Genomic DNA, 25,795 nt, shown 5'->3' with positions numbered 1-25,795 from the left:
ATTATTTGAATGAAATTGTGACCGTGTTTGCGATCCAGTGACTTTATTTTCTCGCTCGATCGCGTGCGTTACTAAAGAGGGAGTGAAATTTAAACCAATAGGAGCGACATTCCTTTCAGGGCCATTCTCTTTTGCTCCCAGGTATACTAGGCTGCTCTGGCTTGACAGACAGATACAGGAATATACAAGAAAGGATAAGGACGATAAAGACTGCGTCCATTGACGTTAATCTAGCAATTTCATTAAACGTTACCGTACCGAACGAATGGGATCTTCAGTGCTGTATAAACTGAGACGAAATAGTCCCGTAACGAGGTTAAGGATTATTCAGGCACCGCTGCTTGTTTCGCGTTTATTTTCCCGTTCATTTCGCACGCGAGCCTAGCGATTTCACACAAACCGCAGAATATTCGTTGCTCCCTGCGACACGTCTCGATTCCCGCGCGTAGAAAACGAAATTTTCGGGGCTTTAATTACCACACCGAAGCGACCAGCTGGAACGAAGTCTATTTCGTTCGACCGTGTTTACCGTTTTTGTATTCTTCACATAATAAAAACGTCTTCTCTAACGTGTTTCTACCAAAATATCGAACACATTCGTTGCAATTCCGGTGTTCTTATTTTCCTTTTGCCTTACAATTCATGTAAAAAAGTTGCATCCAATTCCAACTCGAGATAAATGTATTATTGGAAAATAATCATTATAGTCGTCGAAACATATATTTTTCTTTATGATTTTTTTAGTTAGTTATTAGAATGACTATACTTATAGAACAGTTACATACCGTTGGACTATTTGGGTTTTGAAATAAAGAAATTTTAGAGACCAAAATAAGACGAAAATCAAGAATATCTATTTGTTGATTGAGGTTCCGTTAAAAAGTTATTAAAAAATTAAGTTAAAAAATTTCAAATCGTTCTGGAAAAATTATTTTTGGTTGCAGAGGTCAATTATGATAATTTTTGGTGAATAGACGTACCCCCAAAATCTTACCCACTTTCGAAAAAAAAATTCGTTACCAAAAACATAATGTCTGATCATGAATGAATGATTCTCCTGAAACTTTATGTGTTTCAAATCATTCTGAAAAAATTATTTTCGGTTGCAGGGGTAGATTACAATCATTTTTGGTGAATAGACATACCCCCCAAAATCCTACGCACATTTGAGAAAAAAATTCCCAAACGAAGAAGACGGAGACGAATGGCTAGAAATGTACATGGGAATCTTTAAAACATCATAACTTCTGAACGGATTGAAGGATTTTAATGTTTAAAAAAGCAAATAACGCGTATTTTGGTGAAGAACATGTAGAAATTCTAAAAATATTTGAAAAGTTGTTCCTTGACACCGTAAAGTGAGAAAAACCCCATAAAACTGGTCCAATATTCAAATTGCCATAACTCCTACAATAGTGAACGTATCTCATTGAAATTTAGCAGGGAGGTAGAGCTCATGGATACCTACAAAAAAGTGTTAAACAACTTTTCTGTACAGTGTCAACCAAATTAGTTACACATGAAAACGAATTTTTAAGAAAAATCGACAGGGGGGTAGGTGCCCAAATTTTTCGGCAGAATTAAAAAGTTTGAAATCATTCTGGAAAAATTATTTTCAGTTGCGGGGGTTAGTTACAATCATTTTTGGTAACTAGACACATCTTCGAAATCCTACGCATTTTCGAAAAAAAAATTCGAGTAGGTGGACAAATTTTTCATCGAAATTAAAAAATTTCAAATCGTTCTAAAAAAATTATTTTTAGTTCCAGGGGTCAATTACAATCATGTTTGGTGAATACACATACCCTCGAAATTCTATGTAGTTTGGAGAAAAAAATTCTTTACTGAAAGTATAATGTTTACATGTTAAAATTTCTCCCAGGGGTGGCTGAACCCTCTGTATAATTAATTTTACGTTTGAAAACAAAACACAAATAAATAAAATGAGTTAAAAGTTGAAACTGTATTTTTTAGATAAAACAGAATAATATATATTTGAACAGTACGGATTATGACTTTTAAATGGAAATAAGAAATTATACTACGTCGTTGATTATTATTCATTGCTTCCTGCACATTTTTTTAGAATTTTAATATATGTATAGAGTCTCTATGCAAAACCTGCCAAAATAAAGTGTTCAGCCATAGTTTGTATATTACAAACGAAACAAATAAACACGTCACGAAATGCTTGTATTATAAAGATATTTAGATTCTAAAGAAAATTTGTAATTAGCAAATTCATCACGGTGGTTGCCACACTAAATTCGTTCATGGTTGCGTCGATTTTCGGGGCGTGGCGCATGTGCATATAATTTAATGAAACGGTTGACAGTATTCAGTCATATTACCTCATATGTACCAGATGTTTGGTAATATAATTTTAATCCCCTTAAAGTTAAGCCATAAAGCCGATATCTCGCGCTCAGAAGCATTTACTATAGATGTAAACGTAACGCATAATGACGATAATGTATAATCTCAGCAATTATAAACACCTGGAATAATTTTGTTTTCAATACGTATGGTCTAATATTTTTGTAACACTAGGATACTTTCGTTCGATATTTGTATAAATATTGTGAGAGTATTTACCTAGTAAATGAATAAATAACGAGTAGAAATAAGGGTAACTCTTTATTCCGACAACTTTATCGATTTCTCTTTTCAGTCTTCTTTTACATTAATTGCTTGACAAATCCATTGTAATATTTTCCAACATATGTAATTAGTGTCACAAACATTACCTTACAATATTTAGAAAATTAATTTCTAACCGGGTAGGTAAAACTTTTACTCACAAATATTGATTAAATATACATGTATGTAATATTTTACTGCTTCATTGAATTTTATCGTGAAATATAGGACATTTTAATTAAAAAATCGAAATTATCCTTCAAATTTTTAGATTGTTTCTGCATAGGAAAAAAAAAGAAAGAACAATTTCGTATGACCCCACGAAATCATGCAATTTCTATATACAACGAATAATTTACAAGCCACTGTTCAAGCTTAAAATTTGAACTCACAGTAAAAGTCAATAAATAGTATCACTCATAAAAAGAATTATGGTTTTAATAACGTCTCAATATCGGTTACTTTTTAAATCCATGCTTACTGAAATCGTGTTTTCTCTCCCAAACCACTTATCCCGCCAATTTTGTATCTATTGTTTCGAACTACCTTATACATAATACAATGTATTTGTAGCTAGGTTTGTCAAAGTTCCAAACGAATCGCGTCCTCTTACTCCGTCTCAGCGCTGCGTTACTGATGGCCGTTCGCCAGTAATTTGAGCAATTTAAATAATTGAAGTTGCCGTCGTTATTCAAATAACCGAAATTAAATAATGGTCGGAATTAAGTTTTACTGTCGCGTACCACCAGGGAAATTCCCGAGTCTGGCCGGACGGCCCGATGGACTCTTTCGTTTCATTGCCATTCGCTGTCTTCGTAATTCTCAAATCGAAATCAGCACAAAGATGTAACTTCGTTTCTACAGACAATGGAAAAAATTTATGATACGGGCGATTTAGTACTGTACTATTGACGAATTTATGTTTTCTACGCTGATAATATAAAACGCTGATTCTGGAATTTAAAGTAAAAATTATATCGAGAAAAGATATATAAAAATTCGGTTTTCATATTTAATGAAATTATTTGACTCTATACGGAAATTTTGTGTAATACTTTTTTGTAGGTACTCATAAGCTCTACTTCCACACTAAATTTCATTGGAATATATTCACTATTGTAGGAGTTATGGTCGTTTAAAAATTGGACCACTTTCATGGGGTTTTTCTTAGTTTATGGGGACAAGAAACAACTTCTCGAATATTTTTAGAATTTCTACATATTCTTCACCTAAATACGCGTTGTTTGCCTTTTGAAACATTAAAATCGTCCAATCCAATCAGAAGTTATGAGTTTTTAAACATACGCATGAAATTTCAGGAGAATCATTCATTCATGGCCAGACATTGTATTTTCGGTCATGAATTTTTTTCTTGAAATTGTGTAGGAATTTGGGGGTATGTGTATTCACCAAAAATGATTGTAATGGACCCTTGCAACTAAAAATAATTTTTTTAGAACGGTTTGAAATTTTTTATTTTTGTCGAAAGTTTGTCCACCTTCCTGAATTTTTTTCTCGAAAGTACGTAGGATTTCGCAGGTATATCTATTTACCAAAAATCATTGCAATTGACCCCCACAACCGAAAACAATTTTTCCAGAACAATTTGAAAATTTTTTTTTTTAGGCACCTACCCCCTGTCGATTTTTCTTAAAAAATAGTTTTTCATTTTTCATTAATTTGTTTAACGCTGTACAAAAATGTTGTCTAATACTTTTTTGTAGGTACCCATGAGAACTACTTCAGAAAAAAGTTTCATTGAAATATATTCACTATTGTAGGAGTTATGGCTGTTTGAAGATTGGACCACTTTTATAGGGTTTTTCTAATATTACGGGGTCAAGGAACAACTTTTCGAATATTTTTATAATTGCTATATATTCTACACTAAAATACGCGTCGTTTGCCTTTTTAAACATTAAAATCGTCCAATCCGTTCAGGAGTTATGACGTTTTAAAGATACGCATAAAATTTTGGAGTAACATTTCTAGTCTGAAATTATATTTTCGGTAAAGAATTTTTTTCTCGAAAGTGAGTAGGATTTCGAGGGTATGTCTATTAACCAAAAATCATTGTAATTGACCCCCACAACCGAAAATAATTTTTCCAGAACAATTTGAAAATTTTTTTTTTCGTCGAAAAATTTAGGCACCTACCCGTCGATTTTTCTTAAAAAATAGTTTTTCATTTTTCATTAATTTGTTTCACGCTGTACAAAAATGTTATCTAATACTTTTTTGTAAGTACCCATGAGCACTACTTCAAAAAAAAATTTCATTGAAATATATTCACTATTATAGAAGTTACGGCCATTTGAAAAGTGGACCATTTTTAGGGGGGTTTCCTCACTTTACGAAATGACGGAACAACTTTTCGAACATTTTTGGAATTTCTACATATTCTTCACCAAAATACGTGTTATTTGAATTTTGAAACATTAAAATCCTCCAATTCGTTCAGAAGTTATGACATTTTTAAGATACGAATTAAATTTTGGGGAACAATTTCTGGCCTGACATTATATTTTCAGTAATGAATTTTTTTCTCGAAACTGAGTAGAATTTCGGGGGCATGTCTATTCACTAAAAATGCTTATAATTGACCACTGCAACTGAAAATATTTTTTCCAGAAGGATTTGAAATTTTTTAATTTTGCCCAAAAATATTCCGGTTGGTATGGAACTTTAAATGTTAATTACTTTTTAAGGAATCTTCAATCAAGAAATTTTTATTCCTCATTTTAGTTTTATTTTGGCCTCTAGAATCTCCCATTAAAATTTTTCCCAGAAGTGGCCGTACACCCTGTGTACACGTGAGAACAGAAGTATTTACTTACATGTAATAGTAAGACAATTGAAGTAAAAAGACGCATATTTCCTGTACGAATAATTACATTGCAATAGGGTAACTGTCACAATAAAAAAGAAAAAAATGAAGTCTCTCTCAGAAATAAATTAAAAAAATCGATTTTATTTTAATATTTTTTACTCTTATTTCCCCATTTAGCTGGTTGAAATAAACAAATTAATATCCTTAAATTTGAACGAAGCTATTTGAATTATAAAATACCCTGATGTTTCCAATGATCGGACATGAAATTCACAATTTAAAAATCTACCTATCAAACGCAATAGAATCAAACGAATAAAATAAAAGAAAAGAAACAGAATTTGTTATCCCCGTGATAAATATTTTGAAATACACTTATATAATTTGTTATTATTACAAGATAGTAAAAACCTCGAAAGTAATGTAATATAATATAGGAATGTAGTTTGAAAGCCATATATTTTTAGATTTGCACAGTACTCTACGGCCGATATTCTCTATTAAAGGTTTAATAACGAATAAATAAGTAAATATATCAACTTCACGGTTAACTTGGAACGCAGAGGATGTATAATGTGAAAAACCGTCGGATCCAGATAACGAAGAATTTATTAAACGGGCATTGCTAATTCATCAGTTGAAATTACGCAATCCGATTTGCAGCGGATTTGATGGGCCGCAGGCTACTTGCGAAATTGTTGTTCAAGTATCGTGTTTCAGGGCCACTAGCAATTTCAGGCAAAACCTCCGCGGGCTAATTTAACGACGCTTCGCGCGTTAATTCGTAATTACTGCTCGAATTGCAGGCTGAAGGCCGCGCCCGGGATGCTGTTAGAGAGACACCTCGGTGTTTTGCGCGTAGAGGACAGATAAGATCGCCATTACGTGCTAAACGTCCATTTTCGTATCTCTCATTTTTTACGGAATTTAATTTCTTATTCGAACGAAACGACTCGAGCTTGATTGTTCGATCGTCAATTCATACGCAGCTACCTAAAACGAACTTTACGTTGCTTCGAGCTAAAGTCGACGAGAAAACAACGCGAAAAATATGCATGGCTTGTCTGAAAAGTTCCTGGAATAATAAATATTTTAATTCTCTATATAAACAAATTTTATTTAACATTAAATTTATGGAGATCGTCATATTTTTATCGAAACTCTATTTTTCTTTTAATTGGAACATACATTCATGTCTTTAGATCAATCAAATTCAATCTAAGTTGCTAACAAATAATATTTACGCGTTCTGCAACTTTAAAGTCGTGAGAAAACTATTTTCTAGGCTAGGTTTCGAGCAGCTCAGTTTTTTGAATTTCTGAAATTTTTGAAAATCTGTTTCGTTGGTATTTTTAGTTTGGGAGATAAATGAGAGTCGGCTGGAGTAGAGTTTGATAAATATGCTAGACGATGGTAAACAACTTTTATTGCTACTGCATCCTAATTTTGAAGCTATGTATCGAATTGTTTATCGGGGCAATTCAGAAATGTCGTAATTTCAGAGAAATATGAAGAACACAGATTGATATAATTAATTTTATAACTAAGTTCAAATAACACCGAGACAGTCACTTAAGAAATTCTTCGTTTCTCGAGAAGAATTCCAAATATCTACGCTTGACGCGCCTGCGGGTCCGAGCCAATCTATAATTAAAAATTCTTTCTTCGTCGGATAAAATTCAACTCTTAATTCCAAAACCGCACGGTCGTCGCATGTCCAAAGATCGAGTTTTTTACACGAATTTTCAGCGAATCTAAGATTTTTTAATACCAAAAGATTCTTCGACCCGTTGGATTCCACCCCTGGGAAAAATTTTAATGGGAAATTGTAGAGGCCAAAATAAGACGAAATTCGAGAATACCAATTTGTTGATGGAGGCTTCGTTAAAAAGTTATTAACAATTCAATTAAAAAATTTCAAATCGTTCTGGAAAAATTATTTTCGGTTGCGGGGGTCAATTACAATCATTTTTGGTCATTACACATACCCCCGAAAACCTACGCACTTTCGAGAAAAAAATTCCTTACCAAAAATCTAATTAGGTGCCTAAATTTCTTCGAGAAAAAAAATTTCCAATCGTTCTGGAAAAATTATTTTTAGTTGCGGGGGTCAATTACAATCATTTTTGGTGAATAGATATACCCCCGAAATCCTGCGCATTTTCGAGAAAAAAATTCAGTACGGGCGGAACTTTAAACGTTAATAACTTTTTAACGAAGCGTCCATCAACAAATTGGTATTCTTGATTTTCGTCTTATTTTGGCCTCTAGAATCCCCCATTAAAATTTTTCCCAGAGGTGGCCGAACACTCTGTATAAAGATATAACAAATAAATTTATTATACAGTGTATTACGAAAAATGGTACGCGAATTCGAGGAAATAGAAACACGCATAAGCAATCCTTAACGATATAGCAAAGTTTGTGACAAAACGAGTATAAAAGATATTTTGAGTTGTTGATTAAAAATATGATTCAATATGGCGATAATGGAAAAGCAAAATATTACAATGGATCCATCGATTTACTAATTTATAAGTTGGTCGCGATCCTAATTAGGAATATGAAGTCAACATTATACAATCTTAAAATAGTTGTTTCGATATGCACATGAAAAGAAAAATATTTATCGTGGAAGGTAAACTTAACTTTACAGAGAATACTCTTCACAACAGAAAGGTATACTGATCCAAAGAGAAAGTAGTTTTGTAGTTGATTTAAATTGCATTTGATGATTGTATATTATAATTAATTACTTAGAAAAAAAATGGTGGATAGTAATGACGTGGACATCTTATTTAATCATTATTAATTGTATTGTTTCTGCAATATACTCGTTTAGTGGTATAGATTGTTTTTCGTTATGTTGAATGTTCCATGTTTGTTCGATAACACAGTTTCAATGTTGACCTTATATTCGTAATTAGAATCCCGACCAAATTATAAATACGCATTCTAAAGCGAGTCAATTAATAATTTCAATGTTTGGTCGCTTTGAATTTCGTAATTTGAATTTCATATACTTGGAAGATATAAGAATTTTGAGTTCCGAGACCTCGTAAAGCTTCAGGTTCAAGAATTTTAAGAATCAGATTCCAACCTAATTTCAAATTTTATCATTATTATAATCGTCGACTTCAAAAACCTAAATATGTATTTTCCTGCTTTTGACCAGTTTCTGACGTCTTTCGTTCGCCGTGTTCAAAATTAATTCAATCGCGTCAACCGCGTACAAGGCACTTAGTTTCAGAGTTAAACAAATTTCTCTCTTCATTATCTTCCATTATCTTTCTGAACAAGCGTTTACATAATAGAAACTATACAGTAAAGCAAATCGCCACAAAGACGCGGGACCCATTTGCAAGGACACCCAAAAGAGACTAAACGCGAGGAGCTTCTCGTGTTTATTGTCACGCTCAGAAGGTTGAATTACAATGCGAAACCTCACGAAAACGCTGAAACCGCGTCGGCACGAATTAATAGCCGGGCAGAAAGAAAAGTGGGAGATATACAAGGTGAGTCACCTAACGTTTGCACCTGAAATATCTTTGTTATTTTTAAAGATACGTCAAATCTCTTGAGGACGAAATTGAATGGTACAATGGGGCTCACACGATGCCAAAAATATTTTTATTTCTATGTCATTTCTTTTTAAAGAAATCAAGGTCACCTTCATCTTTTTAAATAGAATCATCCTTTTTGAAACACCTACAATGATAGTCCCTTTCATTAGGAATTCAGTGACTATAATTATTCAAGGTCATTCAAAGTCACGGTTGGAGAAAATGTATAAGATTTAAAATGTTTACGATAACAACCAAAATTGATTACATAGTAGCATAGTTCCTAATTTTCTAGGAATAAAAATTTCTTAACACTTTGACTTACCACGTCACCTCTGGGAAAAATTATAATGGCAGATTCTAGAGACCAAAATAAGACGAAAATCAAGGAAACTAATTTGTTGATTGAGGCTTCGTTAAAAAGTTATAGAAACATTTCTGACCACACAGTATATTTCCAGTAAAGAATTTTTTTCTCGAAAGTACGTAGGAGTTTGGGGGTATGTGTATTCACAAAAAAGGATTGTAACTGCCTCCCGCAACCAAAAATAATTTTTCCAGAACGATTGGAAATTTTATTTTTTCGTCGAAAAATTTCAGTTTTCTTAACGATTCATTTTCCATTTTTAATAAATTTGTTTGACGTCCTACGGAAATTTTGTTTAGTACTTTTTTGTAGATATCCACGAGCTCTATTTCCATACTAAATTTCATTGGAATATATTCACTACTGTAGGAGTTATGGATGTTTGAAGATTGGGCTATTTTTATGAGTTTTTTCTAATTTTACACGGTTAAGGAACGACATTTCGAATATTCTTGGAATTTCTATATATTCTCCACTAAAATACGCGTTGTTTGCCTTTTGAAACATTAAAATCGTCCAATCCGTTCAGGAGTTATGATTTTTTAAAGTTATGCATGAAATTTCGAGGAACGACTTCTGGCCAGAAACTATATATTCAGTCATGAATTTATTTCTCCAAAGTGCGTAGGAATTCGGGGGTATGTGTATTCACCAAAAATGATTGTAATGAACCCCTGCAACTCAAAATAATTTTTTTACAACGGTTTGATATTTTTTTTTTTCGTCGAAAAATTTAATCACCTACCCACTGTCGATTTTTCTTAATGATTCGTTTTTGATTTTTAATAAATTTGTTTGACGTTGTACGGAAATGTTGTTTAATACTTTTTTGTAGGTGTCCATGAGCTCTACTTCAGAAATAAATTTCAATCAAATTCATTCACTATTGTAGGAGTTATAGCCTCTTGAAAATTGGACCATTTTTATGGGGGTTTTCTTGTTTTACGGTGTTAAGGGCCAACTTTTCGAACATTCTTGCAATCTCTACATATTCTTGGCCAAAATACGCATTATTTGCATTTTGAAAAATTAGAATCCTCCAATCCGTTTAGGTGCTATGAATTTTTAAACATGCGCATGAAATTTCAGGGGAATCATTCATTCATGGTCAGACATTGTATTTTCGGTATAGAATTTTTTTCTTGAAACAGCGTAGAATTTCGCGGGTAAGTATATTCACCAAAAATTATCTCAATTGACCCCTGCAACCAAAAATAATTTTTCCAGGACGATTTGAAATTCTTTCTTTCGCCGAAAAATTCCAGCACTTACTCGAATTTTTTTCTCGAAAGTGCATAGGATTTCAGAGGTATGTCTATTCACCAAAAATGACTGTCATTGACCCCCACAACCGAAAATAATTTTTCCGTCAACGATTTGAAATTTTTTAATAACCTTTTAACGAAGCCTCAATCATCAAATTGGTATTCTTGATTTTCGTCTGATTTTGACCTCTAGAATCTCCCATTAAAACTTTTCCCAGGATTATATAATATAATCCTGTATATTAAATACGTTTCTACAAATTTATATCAGCAATCAGATTTTGATTAAATAGAAAGTATAATAAACGAGCCACTGTAGGGCAGTTGCGTACCGGAAACTGAACTAATCAATTTCGGTTTGGTACCACTCATGATTTCTCACGAGAGCCAATAGGAACAGTAGTACATCACTCTAATTGTTTTGTCGAGTCGCCCAGCCACCTCGACAAAACAGTTTCACGGCTGGTTCTCAACAGCGCTAAGCTGATCTGTTCAGTTGAGTTTCCGGCATGCAAGCGCCATTAGCGGCCGAAGCAGTGTACTTTCCGAGAATTCCACAGCACGTCGAGTAACATTCTGTTTTCAACGCCTGTTCCTTCTATTCATGGCAATACTGCTTGCAATGTTGTACCAATGTTACCTAGTAATATTGCATGTTCCCATTAAGCAATTGATCCACATTCTCATAAGTACAAATTTCACATACACACAGATATACAATTTCAAATCTGCCGATTATAACGTTACCACTAATTAGTTCAAACTCATTGAACGATGTAATCGATGTCTTATATTTTTATTTAAATATCCGATTAAAATTTTGTAAAATTAATTTGTATAAAAAAATCTACTCGTACTCATAAACTATTTTTGAAAATACAATACTGTCTTTATAATAAAGGTTTTAACATCTAATCGTAGAACAATGAGAGTTGTTTACTTCCATCGAAAAAAAAACAACCGATGCGTTTATATTTTTTTTTATTCTTTATTGTGATGAAATTCGATTATTTTTTGATTGCGATTCTAAAATATGGGAGTCACGATTAGTATGCTGGAAAATATTGCGTGCGAGTTTAATTGTTCGTTGTTTATTTAATTCTCAATTCACTGCAAAATAATAAAAACGGCTTTTATGCACTTTTCATCAACAGTAATATTTGATAAATAAAAGAGTATTATTCCTTCAATTGTGTAACACATTTAATTCCCGTTATTCCCGGTAATCCGGCAATTTGCGTATCCAACGGTGCTCCGATTATACATATACGTGTCGGATTACCGAGATTGTACATAGTTTGTCCATAAATTCTGTCGGCAAAATTCAAAATAATCTACAGTCGGCAAATTTAAACGTGCAAAACTGGCAACATGATCAATATAAAGCTCGTGAAACGATAAACTGTAGATAAACAATGACCAGTTGCATACAATTTGCATGTGTAAAATAATGGAGTAAAGCGTTTATAATAGCATTACCTGGGAAAAACTGATTGCAAAATGTACAATTTACTAAAGACACTAGAAACATATTAACAATTTATTTATCTTATAATTAGAAAATTTCAAAAATTAAACCAAACAAGATGTGCAGCGTATACTTACGATTCTTTAACAAATTGAAGTCAAGTCTATATCTCTCAAATATGTGCAAAATAATTACCGAATTCCAAAGTAAACTTTTGGGGAGAATTCATTAATATTTGCAGAATAAAGGAATGTTTATGCAAACTTACAGAGGCAAGATATAAAAATAAAAATTTACTTAAGGGACTGTCGTTTTTAGGGCGATCTTAAGAAAAATTAAATAATAAATTAAATTAAATACAAATAATACAAATAAATACAAATAAATTAAATTAATACAATAAATTAAAAATTAAAAATTAAAATGCAAGACAGTATCTTCTGTGTCATTGTTTATTTGCAATTTGTGTAATTGTAGTGAGGTGCATTTCTCCTCAAAATATATGTTTCGTTGCATTTACATTGAATCTTTTAATCTGGCCACCCAGATCCAACAGTATAAAATATTTATTATAATCTTGAAACTGTGTATACATGTTTGACTATATTTAGAGATAACACAGATACATTTTTGTACTATATTATCCTTATTATTATTAAAATAATTGCATATTTCGTGCAGTATGATATTTTAAATGGCTATCACGATTGATGTCGTATTCACACGAAATAACAAATTAAAAAATTATATTAATGTATAGATCAATCGCTATCGTTTTAACCAAAATGAAGCAGCGAGAAAAGTATTAGACAAAATAACAGACATGTGAAAATAAAAAGCTATTGCAAATATTAATATAATTTTAGTTAACACGATGAAAGAACATCTGCTTAACACTAAACTTAACGGCACTTCATGTATACCTATTCCTACCATGACCGGTCAAATAATCAGTCTTTCTTTTTCTCTTTTACGAGGCAACGTACTTCTAATTTTGCCATATTTTTTCTTAAAGTACTGAATTTTAAGAACCTGCACAAAAATATTCAATACATTTACTCTAAACGTGAATAAGTACTTTAATAGCATTAAATTAATAATTTCCATCGGATAGAAGATAAAATGCTCTTGAAAACAAATTTTCTTTCAAGTCGATACCGTAGTTAATTCCGGAGAAAACAATTATTTACGAAAAAATGGGATAGTAATTATGGAAACACCCTGTATACAAATTTAAATTCATTTTCAATTAAATAAACAATTAATGATCCAATTTTACCGCAACACAAGTCGTACGATCAATAGAAATTGCTGAAGCTTCATTGGGTATGTAGCGTCAAAGTAGATTTCAAAATAAACATAGAAGACAGCACGAATAATAATAGTTGATATGCTCATCGGATAGGGGATGAAATGCTTTTTAAAATGAGCGTTTGTACAAGTCGATAGCGTAATTAGTTCCGGAGATATGACAATTTTTGTTTGAAGCCGAGCGTAAAAGTAAATGACAAAATAAACATAGAAGATAGAAAAAATTATAGTAGGTGATATGATCATTAGGTAGAGGGTGAAATGCCCTTTAAAATGAGCGTTTGTGAGAGTCGATAGCTTTATTAGTTCCGGAGATATTGCAATTTTAGTTTCAAGTCGATGCGGTGGCTAGTTTCGGAGATAGAAGCGTCCGAAGCGTTTGTTTACGTTTCGAGATCAATCAACACGCGCGCGTGAAAATAGTAAACAGTGCGTAGTAAATTCTTGGAAATACTACGACTTCCTAGTCACGTGACTGTCTCGACTCACGCGCGACAAAGAGGTCCAGCGCGACGCGTCAGACGGAGACAGAGATAGTCAAATTAAGAAAAATACCACTTTACATAAATTGCGATATCTCGAAAACGGAAAGTCGGATCGTCAAAAACAAAAAACCATTTTAAAGGGGAGGCCTTGCCGCTTCTAACAATACCTCAATAATTAATAAATTACTAGTGGTTTTGAAACTGTACGCGTTTAAAGTTTTAGTATTTTTAATACGTATTAATATACGTTTCTAAGGCGGCGAGAGCGTGAATAGTGGGATTTAAAAAATATCGCTTTACATAAATTACGATATCTCGAAAACGGAAAGTCGGATCGTCAAAAACCAAAAACCATTTTAAAGAGGAAGCTTTGCCGCTGCCAACGGTGGCTCAATTATGCAAAAAACACTAGTGGTTTCGGAACTGCACGCGTTTAAAGTTTTACTATTTTTAATACGCGTTGTTAGACTGTTTTAAGACAGTGGAAACTAAAGATTCTCTCCTCTCATTTTTGTTGTATATTTTCTACTTTCATTGGAAGCTAATTAGTTAGATAACCAGTCGTGGCAGGCAAGACAGACTACATATTTTTCTCAGAAAACAAACAATAAGAATGGAAATGAATATTGTAAAATTCATTGCACGTATACTATAAGAAAAATCGTAAAGTTAAATGGCGCTAAAATAGTATTCTGTGTTAGAAATTCTAAACAAAATTTTAGAAACAGTCATTTGACCGGTCACGGTAGGTTTAGTGTTAATATGTATCGCAAATTTGAAGAAGATTCAGGTATCCATTTCGAGATGCCATCCATTCAAAACAACAGACTGCAGGAAAGATGCAATAATTAGAGTAATAATGCAGATTACTTGTTAAATAAATAAACTGTTATTCAGTTACGTTTTGAGATTTTCAAATCGTAAAAATACAAAATAAAATTGACACTTTGAGCATATTGTCTCTATTTTTCAATTTACTTCCCGTTTCGGTTCGTCTCCTCATTTTGAAACACTTTGTACAATTATTATTATTATTATTCATTTATTAAAGGGAATAAACCCTTTAGTACAAAAGATGTAATATATAAGGAACTACAAATGTGGATTTTACCAAAATTTTAACAAAATAAATTAATTTACAATACGTTGCAAGGATAATTGTAGACTTTCTAACGATTGTTCAATTAAATCAATTTTAATGTGTGCAATATTTGCATGACTAATCATTCTATTACGAATGAAGATTCCATTTTTTCGCGAGAAACGAAAGGAAAAAAGAAGGATAGGTCGCGAAAGAAAAGAGTGCGAGAGCAGTGTGCATCGAGTAGTTTGCCGACTACACTTTGACGCGAACGTGATACCCGTGAAACCATTGGCGCGGGTCGAGACCACTTTCGAAGCCCTATTTTCGTCCAGCCGCGCCTTTCAACGCGTCGCATGCATCCCTCAACCCTGCCTTATTCGACGCTTGGAAAATTACCACGAGTGCCGAAGTTCTTGGACCCTAAACTTTCCTCGTCCCGACCTCTCTGCCGAAAATAATAAAGGGAATTTCGAAGAACCAGGAATCGCGAAACGAAGCATTCGGGCGCAGCACAGGTTGATCGTGATAAATGGGCAAAATTATAGCTTTGTTCCAACAAGAAACCACGCCGAAACGTTAACCGCCAATTTCGATGAAACTTGGTACAATGGTAAAATAACCAAAAATATCTCTATCTTTTTTATCTGTCATGGTCCATCTTGAAGGATTAAAACCTGCTTCCAAAATTTTATATAATTTTCTCAGTAATAAAATTGTTCAACGAAACAATGAAAGTACAAATGTTTATTAGTATCGCATTTATTGTGACTAAATTTCTACGATAAAATTGATTTTAAAGAACTTACTGTATCTTATACAACATTCACATTTATTTTATCAATTAATAAGTAATTTTGGAAGTATGGATTTTTATAAAACATGGAAACAGATTAATATTTTAACCGTGTCATTAATATAACAGGAATATCAAAAAAGAGTTGCTCGACGAATGGTAATTAAGAACGTCGATAAGTTTATCAAAAGCCAGCGTTTGGAAGCATTCGCCAGTAACAAAATAAGACACTTTACATCTCGTACAAGCTCGATAGTAGATCCTTTTTACTTGCAAACGTGCACTCGAGGGAACACAAGTCACAAAGTAATGGTCCCATTGGACTTTCAAATGAAGCATCAGTTCATTGTATCAGCGTGATTTGATGGGCCAAGGCTTCCGATATTTTTTTGTCCGAACATTTCTCTTCTTAACGAACGTGCTTCCTCGACTGTGTAAAACTGTTTCAATTCCGTTACCGGTGAATACTCGACGCTGCTCCGGGGGAAAGTAATTCTTCCCGTTTTCGCGGAATTTTTAGAGACTCGGTGATTCCGTCTTCGTCTGTACGTTTTTCCTTCGCCACCATCTTGGCCCAGTTCGCGGTTGAAAAATGCAGATGGTTCAACCATGCTCTTGGGACGAGCTCGCCCCGACGGTGCGACAATACATTTTGCATGAAGCTCGGTCGATCTTCGATCTGGAAGATCGTGCGATCTAGTTTACATTCTTATCGATCTATTCTTCCGTATTTCGATTCCGCATCGTCGGTTCAGTATTTCTTTCCAATAGTCGAAAATTATTTTCAGACGCATGGCTCGAGACGTTCCAAAACTTCTCGATGCAATTTCGAGGAAACTCTCAAAGCGATTCGCAATTATTCCTATCGTAGCGTTTAAAGTAATTCTTTTGTGAAAGACTTCTTTATTCGAGCCGTGATTTTCTCTATTATTTCAATATCAGGAATAGTAATAATTGCGTAACGAAATTGTAACTTATGAAGGATAAACATATTCGATGAAAAATAATTAAAAAGAAACAAATAAATAAGAAGCAAAATTTCAATGTCATTGTACAAAACGTAGAATGTAAGTAGACAATTATATGAGAATTATTTGTTAAATTTATGTAACATTTGTGCTGATATTTTATAAATGAAACTCTCAATGGCCTGATACGATATTAAATGAGTAAAGAAAAATTGAAATAGTACCTATTAATACTTTTCAAATTCTTTCTTGTTTCTGTTACTCGTCATCATATTTAAAATATTGTATTCACGTTTATAGTTTGCACATAAAATTCGACTTATCGTTTACTCTATTTGTACATTTATTCACTTATTTACTTTTAACTCCTGATAAAACCAGTTGCAATTTTGGTCAAACGTCAGAATCATTTACCAAAAAGACACTCGTTACAATTGGGAAGTCTCATCACGTAGGTGCACAAATTTTCTGATAGAATATTTTACAAGAAAAAGAAAAAGAATTAGATGTACAGTTTACTAAATTGTTACTAGATTCAATAAATCTTTCGATCCAAAATGCTACCACGTACGGACCCGTATACCACAATTCAAGGGAGTTTGGAAAGGTCGTAAATCTCGGTTAAGCTCGGTCGCGATGATACACGAATCGGTATGTCTTACAGAGACTAATAAAGCAAGACTAATTCAAATGAATGGATTGAATTCTGACGTGTTACGTTTAACACATGCATATAGAAATGAAACACTAGACTAATTGAACGTTAACGAAATGAACGAGCAGACGTTTGAAGCAGTATGTTGCTTACACGTGTCTCTTCGATGTCCTGTTTAGTTGTTTCAAATGTGACACTGATTCAAACAGATTGAACGTATTGTGACACTACGTTGATCAACGACAAATTATAATATAATAACAAAATTGAATTTAAATATAAAAATTTACTCTAACGTTTTAACGATTTGATCTTCAATCAAAGAAGTGTGTTTTTAAATGTTTTTTTCTTAATACTGGGTAATATGTTTATGCTAAATAAATAATTACTCAAAGCAAATGCATGTAATTTCATTAAGTAGAGCCACTTATTTAAAAAAATAGAATATATTAGTGCATTCATTGTATGGCAACGTAGTACAATCAGTTATTATAATACAATATATACAACTGGAATTAGCTGCTTTGAATTGACAGTTTTGTTGAAAACTAATATTGAAGACGAACAGGAGAAATCAATATTAAAAATACTGTAAAAAAATTTGCGATGCATTTGGAAATATGTTGTAATAATTCCAATCTGTGAAAGATAGTGTTCTAAATTCAAACACGACATGAAAGATAATTTGAATTTTGTTTCTAATATGTTAAACATTGATAGATTGACTACATATCGACATCTAAGAAAGATTGCTTACAATCTTGGACGTGTAAGTACCACATCCATCAAAAACTTTTACTCACACCAAACATATTATTTCAATATCTAACTGTTTTGATGGAATGTTGATTGTGTTCTGACTATACACACCAACTTCATATTTATTTTGTGTTTTTTTACATGTAAGAGGTGAATATAATTGTAATAACATCGACCAAAATTCAGGTTCTGTTCTGTTAAGATTGTTCTGGGATTTTTAGAACGAACTAGCTAACGATTAAAAAATAATATAATTTATTGGACGCGAGATTGCTCGTAGATCGCAAACGTTTAATTTGGACCGCAATATCTGTAACTCGACTACCCTAGAAAATGAAACTGTTCTTAACCACGCGAGAAATTCAAAATGACACGGTAAGATTGCGAGCGTGAATCCTCTTTCTGAAAATTGTAAGGAGGAAAGGGATTTATACGCCACACGGTTCACTGGACCTAGATTTGAATCCATACATTTCTAGACAAAGAATAGCTGCTCTTATCCAGGGTCTAAAAATCGAAGTTATTTCGATATGTTCGTAACATTTTCGTACAAATCATAGTGAAACCTTTATAGTGATGAAATCAGAATCGAAATAATATGGAAACTGTAATAATACTGAAGATGAAATAAAATTGGAATTGGAATAACCTATATTGACATTTAGGTATATTTTTGGCTTTGAAATATTCGATTTCATTTTTCACAATTTTTTAAAATGTATGCATAAATATAGGTGCACAGTTATGAAATACAGGGTGTTCGGCCAACCCTGGGAAAAATTTGAATGGGAGATTCTAGAGGCCAAAATAAGACGAAAATCAAGAATACCAATTAGTTGATTGAGGCTTCGTTTAAAAAAGTTATTAAAAAATTAAATTAAAAAATTTCAAATCCTCCTAAAAAAATTATTTTCAGTTGCGGGGCTTAATTACAATCATTTTTGGTCATTAGACATACCCTCGAAATCCTACCCACTTTCGAGAAAAAAATTCTTTATCGAAAATATAATTTCTGGCCAGAAATGCCTCCTCAAAATATCATACAAATGTTTAAAATATCATAATTTCTGAACGAATTGGAGGATTTTAATATTTCAAAATGTAAACAACACGTATTTTGGTGAAGAATATGTAGAAATTTCAAAAATGTTCGAAAACTTGTACCTTTAGCTCGATAAGTGAGAAAACCCCCATAAAAATGGTCCACTTTTCAAATGGCCATAACATCTACAATAGAGAATATATTCCAATGAAATTTTTTTCTGAAGTAGTGCTCATGGGTATCTACAAAAAAGTATTAGACAACATTTTTATGCAGTGTCAAACAAATTTATTAAAAATGAAAAACGAATATTTAAGAAAAATCGACAAGGGGTAGTGTCTAAATTTTTCGACGAAAAAAAGTTTTTTCAAATCCTCCTAGAAAAATTATTTTTAGTTGCGGGGGTCAATTCCAATCATTTTTGGTCATTAGACATACCCTCGAAATCGTACCCACTTTCGAGAAAAAAATTCTTTAACGAAAATATAATTTCAGGCCAGAAATGTTACTCAAAAATTTTATGCGTATCTTTAAAACGTCATAACTTCTGAACGGATTGGACGATTTTAATGTTCAAAAAGGCAAACGACGCATATTTTAGTATAGAATATGTAGCAATTATAAAAATATTCGAAAAGTTGTTCCTTGACCCCGTAAAATGAGAAAAACCCCATAAAAAGGGTCTAATTTTCAAACGTCCATAACTCCTACAATAGCGAATATATTTCAATGAAACTTTTTTCTGAAGTAGAGCTCATGGATACCTACAAAAAAGTATTAGACAACTTTTCTGTAGGACGTCAAACGAAATTACTAAAAATCAAAAACGAATTTTTAAGAAAAATCGACCAGGGGGTAGGTGCCTAAATTTTTCGACAAAATTAAAAAATTTCAAATCGTTCTAAAAAAATTATTTTCAGTTGGGAGAGTCCATTATAATCATTTTTGGTAAGTAGATCTACCCCCGAATTCCTACGCACTTGCGAGAAAAAAATTCTTTACTGAAAGTATAATGTTTGCAGAAATGGTTCACCGAAATTTCATGCCCAAAAACGTTAATAACCTTTTCGTCTTATTTTGGCCTCTAGAATCTGACATTAAAATTTTTCCCAGGGTTGGCCGAACACCCTGTATATGGGTTGTTTAAAAAAGTTGCAACAAAACTTATACTACGTTTTTACTGAAGTCAAATAAATAAAAAGACTTTATATAAGTCTGAAACTCTTTATTGAAAAGATATAAACTTTTAAAGATATTTATGATTTGTTGTGGCAGTTATATGAAATATTCGAAAATTCCTCCTCAGCAAGAATTCATCGATTTGTCGAATTACTGAGACTAGAAATAATAGTAAATGCATTTTCAATACATTCCTAATGTTGATTTTCTATTTCTATCGTACTGTAAGACAAATGAATTTTGTTTGTAAATCTTTGAAAGCTTATATCTTTTCAATAAAGCATTTTCGAACGTAAGTTTATATGCACATTTTTCATCTATTTAACCTGAATAACACGTATTATAAGTTTGGACCCAACCTTCTTGTACAGTTTATTCTTTTTATGCAGTCTTTCTACGTTGAATAGAAAAATATACATTTATTTGTTCGAGTAAATAGTTATTGCAAAAGTAAATATGGAATAGAATTTATTTACAAGGAGTTTCAGTTTAGAGAAAATCAACTATGAAGATCCTTGCAGTTCGCGTGCGATTGAATACAAATTGGCTAACATGTCTGCTCAAAGCTCGGTATTTCCACTTGAATATGTGTTTGGAAACATCAACTGGATTATCCTTTCTGCGTCTATCTACGTCGCCATTAAAGATTACGAACACAAGCAAAGATAAATAATTTTTTCGAAAACGAAGCCTGGTATGGATAAATTCTATTGCACATTTGCGATTTATTTGCACACGAATGATTAATTATTTCCCTTGGTATTTCGATTGTTTTATTTATTGCAATACTTTAGAGTACCTTCTTCACAGATAGGAAAGTAATAGAAATTCAGAAACGCAATTTCGTTATTCCTGATTTTCGTTTTATCTCCGACAGGATTACAGTTAGTAACCATCCTGTATTTCCCCCTAATTCTACCGACTAATGAATGATCAGAGCCACTTTGCAACCGACAGAAAAATCAGACGACGCTTAATTTCATCGGGAGGCTTTAAATTTGCCAAACGAAATCTTTAGAACCCCCAAGGTTTTCTCTTCCGGTAAACATGTTTCCCATCGACGTATTACCCGAGGCTCTGTGATTAACTTTAAACGCGCGCGTCGTATCCCTCTTTTCCGTCCCGACGCTTCGGGGTTTTCCGTGTTTCACACGTTCCCGTCCTTTTGATCCCTCGCGCGGCTTTCCCCTCCCGAAAACGTACTCGAGTTTTCACGGGACGAACTTAATCTCGTTTCCTCATTGATTTCTCGGGATTGCAAATCTTTCTTCCAACGAGACGCTCCTTCCCAACGTACCGCCCGTATCGATGCCTCGATTCCCGTTTTTAAAGAAGATGTGCCGACTCGATTTCCCGGATTTAGAGTCATGTTTCGTGTTCGTCTTTTTTCAAAGATCCGAAATCTCTTTTTCCTTTCTAAAATACGATACTGGATGAAAATATGACCCTTCGCGTGTAAGTATATATTTGAAAGATACAGAATTTACACTTTATATACCCTATACAAGGTATTTGTTTGAATACTCTAAATTTAAATATCTTGAAAACAACACATTTTTGGGAAAAATGTTAAATAAAATAGTTACTTGATTTTGAGAGAAAAACACAACTATTTTAGTTATTTTTCATTTCTTATATGCTTTCAAGGTTATTTGAAAGATAATCTCACAGCCTTAAACCTATATTTTTATTTGCAAATTCTTATTCTACTTAAAAAAGGAACAGACTTTTGTACGAAATATTCTTTTACAAATTTTATCTTATTAGGATGTTCAATAAAATAAAAAATTTGTTTACTTATGAAACTTCTTTATTTTTTATGGCATATGAGAAATGGATTTTATAATAGATTATATTGTTGCTTAGCTCAGATAAGATAGGAGTATTGTGCTCCTTTTCTTATTATAAACGATAATCTATTGTTTTAACATTTTTGTCATGTTTTGAAGATGTAAGCGTCTATTGCGATTCTTTATGTATTAAAGAAGCTACATAAAAAAGTGTAATAGTCAGTCATAGAAAAATAACGGAGTATCATAAATAAACAAATTTGTTATTTTGTTAAATATTCATATAAGATAAAATTTGATAAAATAATGTTTAATACAAAAGTTTGTTCCTTTTTTGAGTAAAATAAGAATCTGTAAATGAAAATATGGGTTTTCATTTTAAAAAACAAGGTTACCTTTCAAATAACCTTGAAAGTTTTCAACAAATAAAAAATAGATAAAATAGTTGTATTTCCCCCTCAAATCAGAGTATCTTTTGTATTTAACACTTTTTTCTGAAAATGTGTTGTTTTCGAGATATTTAGATTTAAAGTTTTCAAATGGACACTGTATATGTTGCATATCATTGCAAGAATGAGTATACAAAATCTTAAATTTAATACAACGAAAATGTTAATGCAAGCTGTCTTCGATTCATCAAAATTATGACAATAATATAAAATTGGCATTTTTTGTATAAAAAAATGTTTTACCAAATATCATATTAGTATTTATATCTTGTCGAGAAGATTGTACATTGAAGGGGAACATAAACTAATGGTCGAAACTTTTCAGACAAACTATGTTTGATTACGCTAGAATTAGTTATACCAAATATGTTTCTGCAATTGTAATAAAAACTCGTAATAATTTTCAAAATCAAATCGCTATATTTTTCCCCTAAAACTGTGTTGATGAAAATTTGAATTTCAAAAGTAATCAATCGACCACTTCAGTTTTTTAATTAAACAATTTTCCTAAAAAATACAATATTCACGAAAAACGTTCATCGATTTTATAATACATATTTTTATTAAAATGTTTGTGACACTTTAATAAAACGAAATTTCATACGTGATTATTGTTGCAGAAATCACAGGCAGCATTTACGATCAACTTTTTCGTGTTTTAAACTTTTGGATGAACATAAATGCACGAGTTCAACAAAAAAACATTTGATAATAAGACTTTCGAAATCGAGTCTCTTGATTTCTACAATGATACGGTAAAATCAACTTCGTCTGGCACCTGATCGTCAAATCAACTAGCTTTCGCAATCATAACACTGATTGCAATTTGACGTGATCAAATTGCTAAATCAATGTTTGTCTAATCATGACAATCAGACGTGTTAGCCAATCTATCGTTACTTCGAAAATATCGACGACCTGAACTACTAAACTCTACGCTTCAATGATTAATCTTATAAGACACTTACCATATATTTTACCAAACATACTACAGAAATAAAAATACTTTTTGTTCGAATGGTAGAAATAAAAAATCTAACCTCATATTTAAACAATCTTTTACAGAAATGAAAATGAGAATCATTGAGTTCAATAAAAGGTCGTCTCACTATTTCAACAAAATTTGAACTACTATCAAACAACAGAAATTAAACATTTAATATCAAAATTTGTTTTTACACGAGCTACATCACTGGATTAATATATCAACCTAGTAAAATACAACCCTGACCAAAATTTACGCTTGTTGAAATATTTATCCTATTAAAATAAACAAGTTTCTTTTCATCTTTTTTTGTATCTTCAAATTCGCGTTAAACCAAATATATAGTTTATTAATTTGAAAAATTCTACTCGATCAGCTATGAAGAAATCGTCAAATTTTAATCTGAAAAAATTACTATAACAGATTCGACGTATAGACCCATTAACATGTTATCTCTTTTTTTATTTATACAGGGTGTTTGGCCAACCCTGGGAAAAATTTTAATGGGAGATTCCAGAGGCCAAAATAAGACGAAAATCAAGAATACCAATTTCTTGATTGAAGCTTCGTTAAAAAGTTATTAACGTTTAAAGTTTAAAGCACGCAGCTATTCGCAGATTGCCGTTCTACAGGCGGAACTTTAAACGTTAATAACTTTTTAGCGAAGACTCGATCAACAAATTGGTATTCTTGATTTTTGTCTTATTTTGGCCTCTAGAATCTCCTATTAAAATTTTTCCCAGGTGTGGTCGAACACCCCGTATATAGAGGTACCATACTTGATATAATTAATAATTATACAGTACTTGTGTATCTCATCAAGTCTGTAATCGTTTAAAGACATTCGACTATATCAAAGTACATACCTTTCACTCCCTTTTTTAAATTCAATACAGTACCATTCTCTCTGCTTCATTATTCTACTTTCTGAACATCAATTCCCATCCTTAAATTCGACTATGTCGAAGTACATACTTATATATTACAATCAACACATTGTTACATTCACGACGTATTCGTAAAGCAAATCTATTCACTTTCGTAGCCTTGTGAACAAATTTAAACAAAATTAAACAGTATACGTTTGGAAAATCATTTGGAATCGAGTCGTACGTCAAGGGGTTAAAGATATTTTCCAAATAATTAGATGTTACGACGATTACTCCTTAGAAATTTCATAGTTCTTTTATCTCTGACCCAACAATGTCAGCGATTTGAGAAATGGAAGACAACAGAGGTACTCACAATCGCCGAGAGGATACGTTCCGGGCTGTTGAAGATGACCTTGGCCCCCACGAATGGGATGAACTTCGTGATAAGCTGCCCTCGGATCGTGATAACCGTTTTGCCTTTGTCCACGGTAGTTCTGAACCGTGTACGCCCCGGAGAAGATTCTCGTGTACCTGAGGTAGCAGCCGCTTGGTATCTGCCACTGTAAGTCAAATTAGAGGATACACAGCTTTGTGCTTTTCCGGTTCCCTCTAGCGTCACATCGACGAAGAAATCGTGCTCACTCACCCCGTAAACGGTGGATGGTATCGGTTGGGGTGGTCTACCGGGACACATCAGCATCCTTCTCCTGTAGTACCGCGGCTGAATGGCGAAACAAGTGTGAACAAGAGCTTTTAGATTGGATTCTGGAGATTGCAAGATTGGCTGGATTGATTTAAATCAACAATGCACAACCATTTTATTATTGGGCAAAATAAAATGAACACGACACGCTTAAAGAATCGATACGAGCAAGGAAAATGTTTTTCATTTATTAATTCACGTTTTGACTGTTTGTCGGTCCTTTTCAAAGTACGACAAATTTTTGTTCAACACTTTGACTGCCGCGTCATTTATAAGAAATGATAAAAATTAATTCTTCAGTTGAAGTGTCACGAGAAATAGATCTGGGTAGCGTTCGTGAATTTTACTGAGAAACATAAATACTGTGGCAAGTTTTAAGTTACGTAGTTTGTAATTGTTTTGATCTAGCAGTTAATGTGTTAATCTATAGATACATCATTAGGTGGAGTACGATTTTCAGTCGTTGATATAATAATGATTAATCGAATGTATGCAAATTTATTGTTACATGTATATGTTTTTTAAAGATAATACAAATGGCAATCAGACGAAATGGTGATTCTGAATATTGGTACTTTTTTTATAAA

General features: G+C 32.5%; 1 protein-coding gene across 1 annotated transcript in view; it reads right to left on the bottom strand.

Annotated features, from left to right (window-relative positions):
- LOC143342821 (uncharacterized) overlaps positions 1–25,795 on the bottom strand; it is a 249,076-nt gene that overhangs the window by 29,012 nt on the left and 194,269 nt on the right. Inside the window, exons 19-20 of the mRNA XM_076767086.1 lie at positions 25,152–25,226; positions 24,879–25,065 (exon numbers count right to left, since the gene is read on the bottom strand). Coding sequence (XP_076623201.1) covers positions 24,879–25,065; positions 25,152–25,226 — 262 coding nt within the window. The remainder of the gene's footprint in view (positions 1–24,878; positions 25,066–25,151; positions 25,227–25,795) is intronic.

The sequence above is a fragment of the Colletes latitarsis genome, chromosome 6, assembly GCF_051014445.1.
Source record: "Colletes latitarsis isolate SP2378_abdomen chromosome 6, iyColLati1, whole genome shotgun sequence".
Classification (NCBI taxonomy): domain Eukaryota; kingdom Metazoa; phylum Arthropoda; class Insecta; order Hymenoptera; family Colletidae; genus Colletes; species Colletes latitarsis.
Note: the sequence above shows the minus strand (reverse complement) of the source record. Positions and strands in the feature narration are given on the sequence as shown.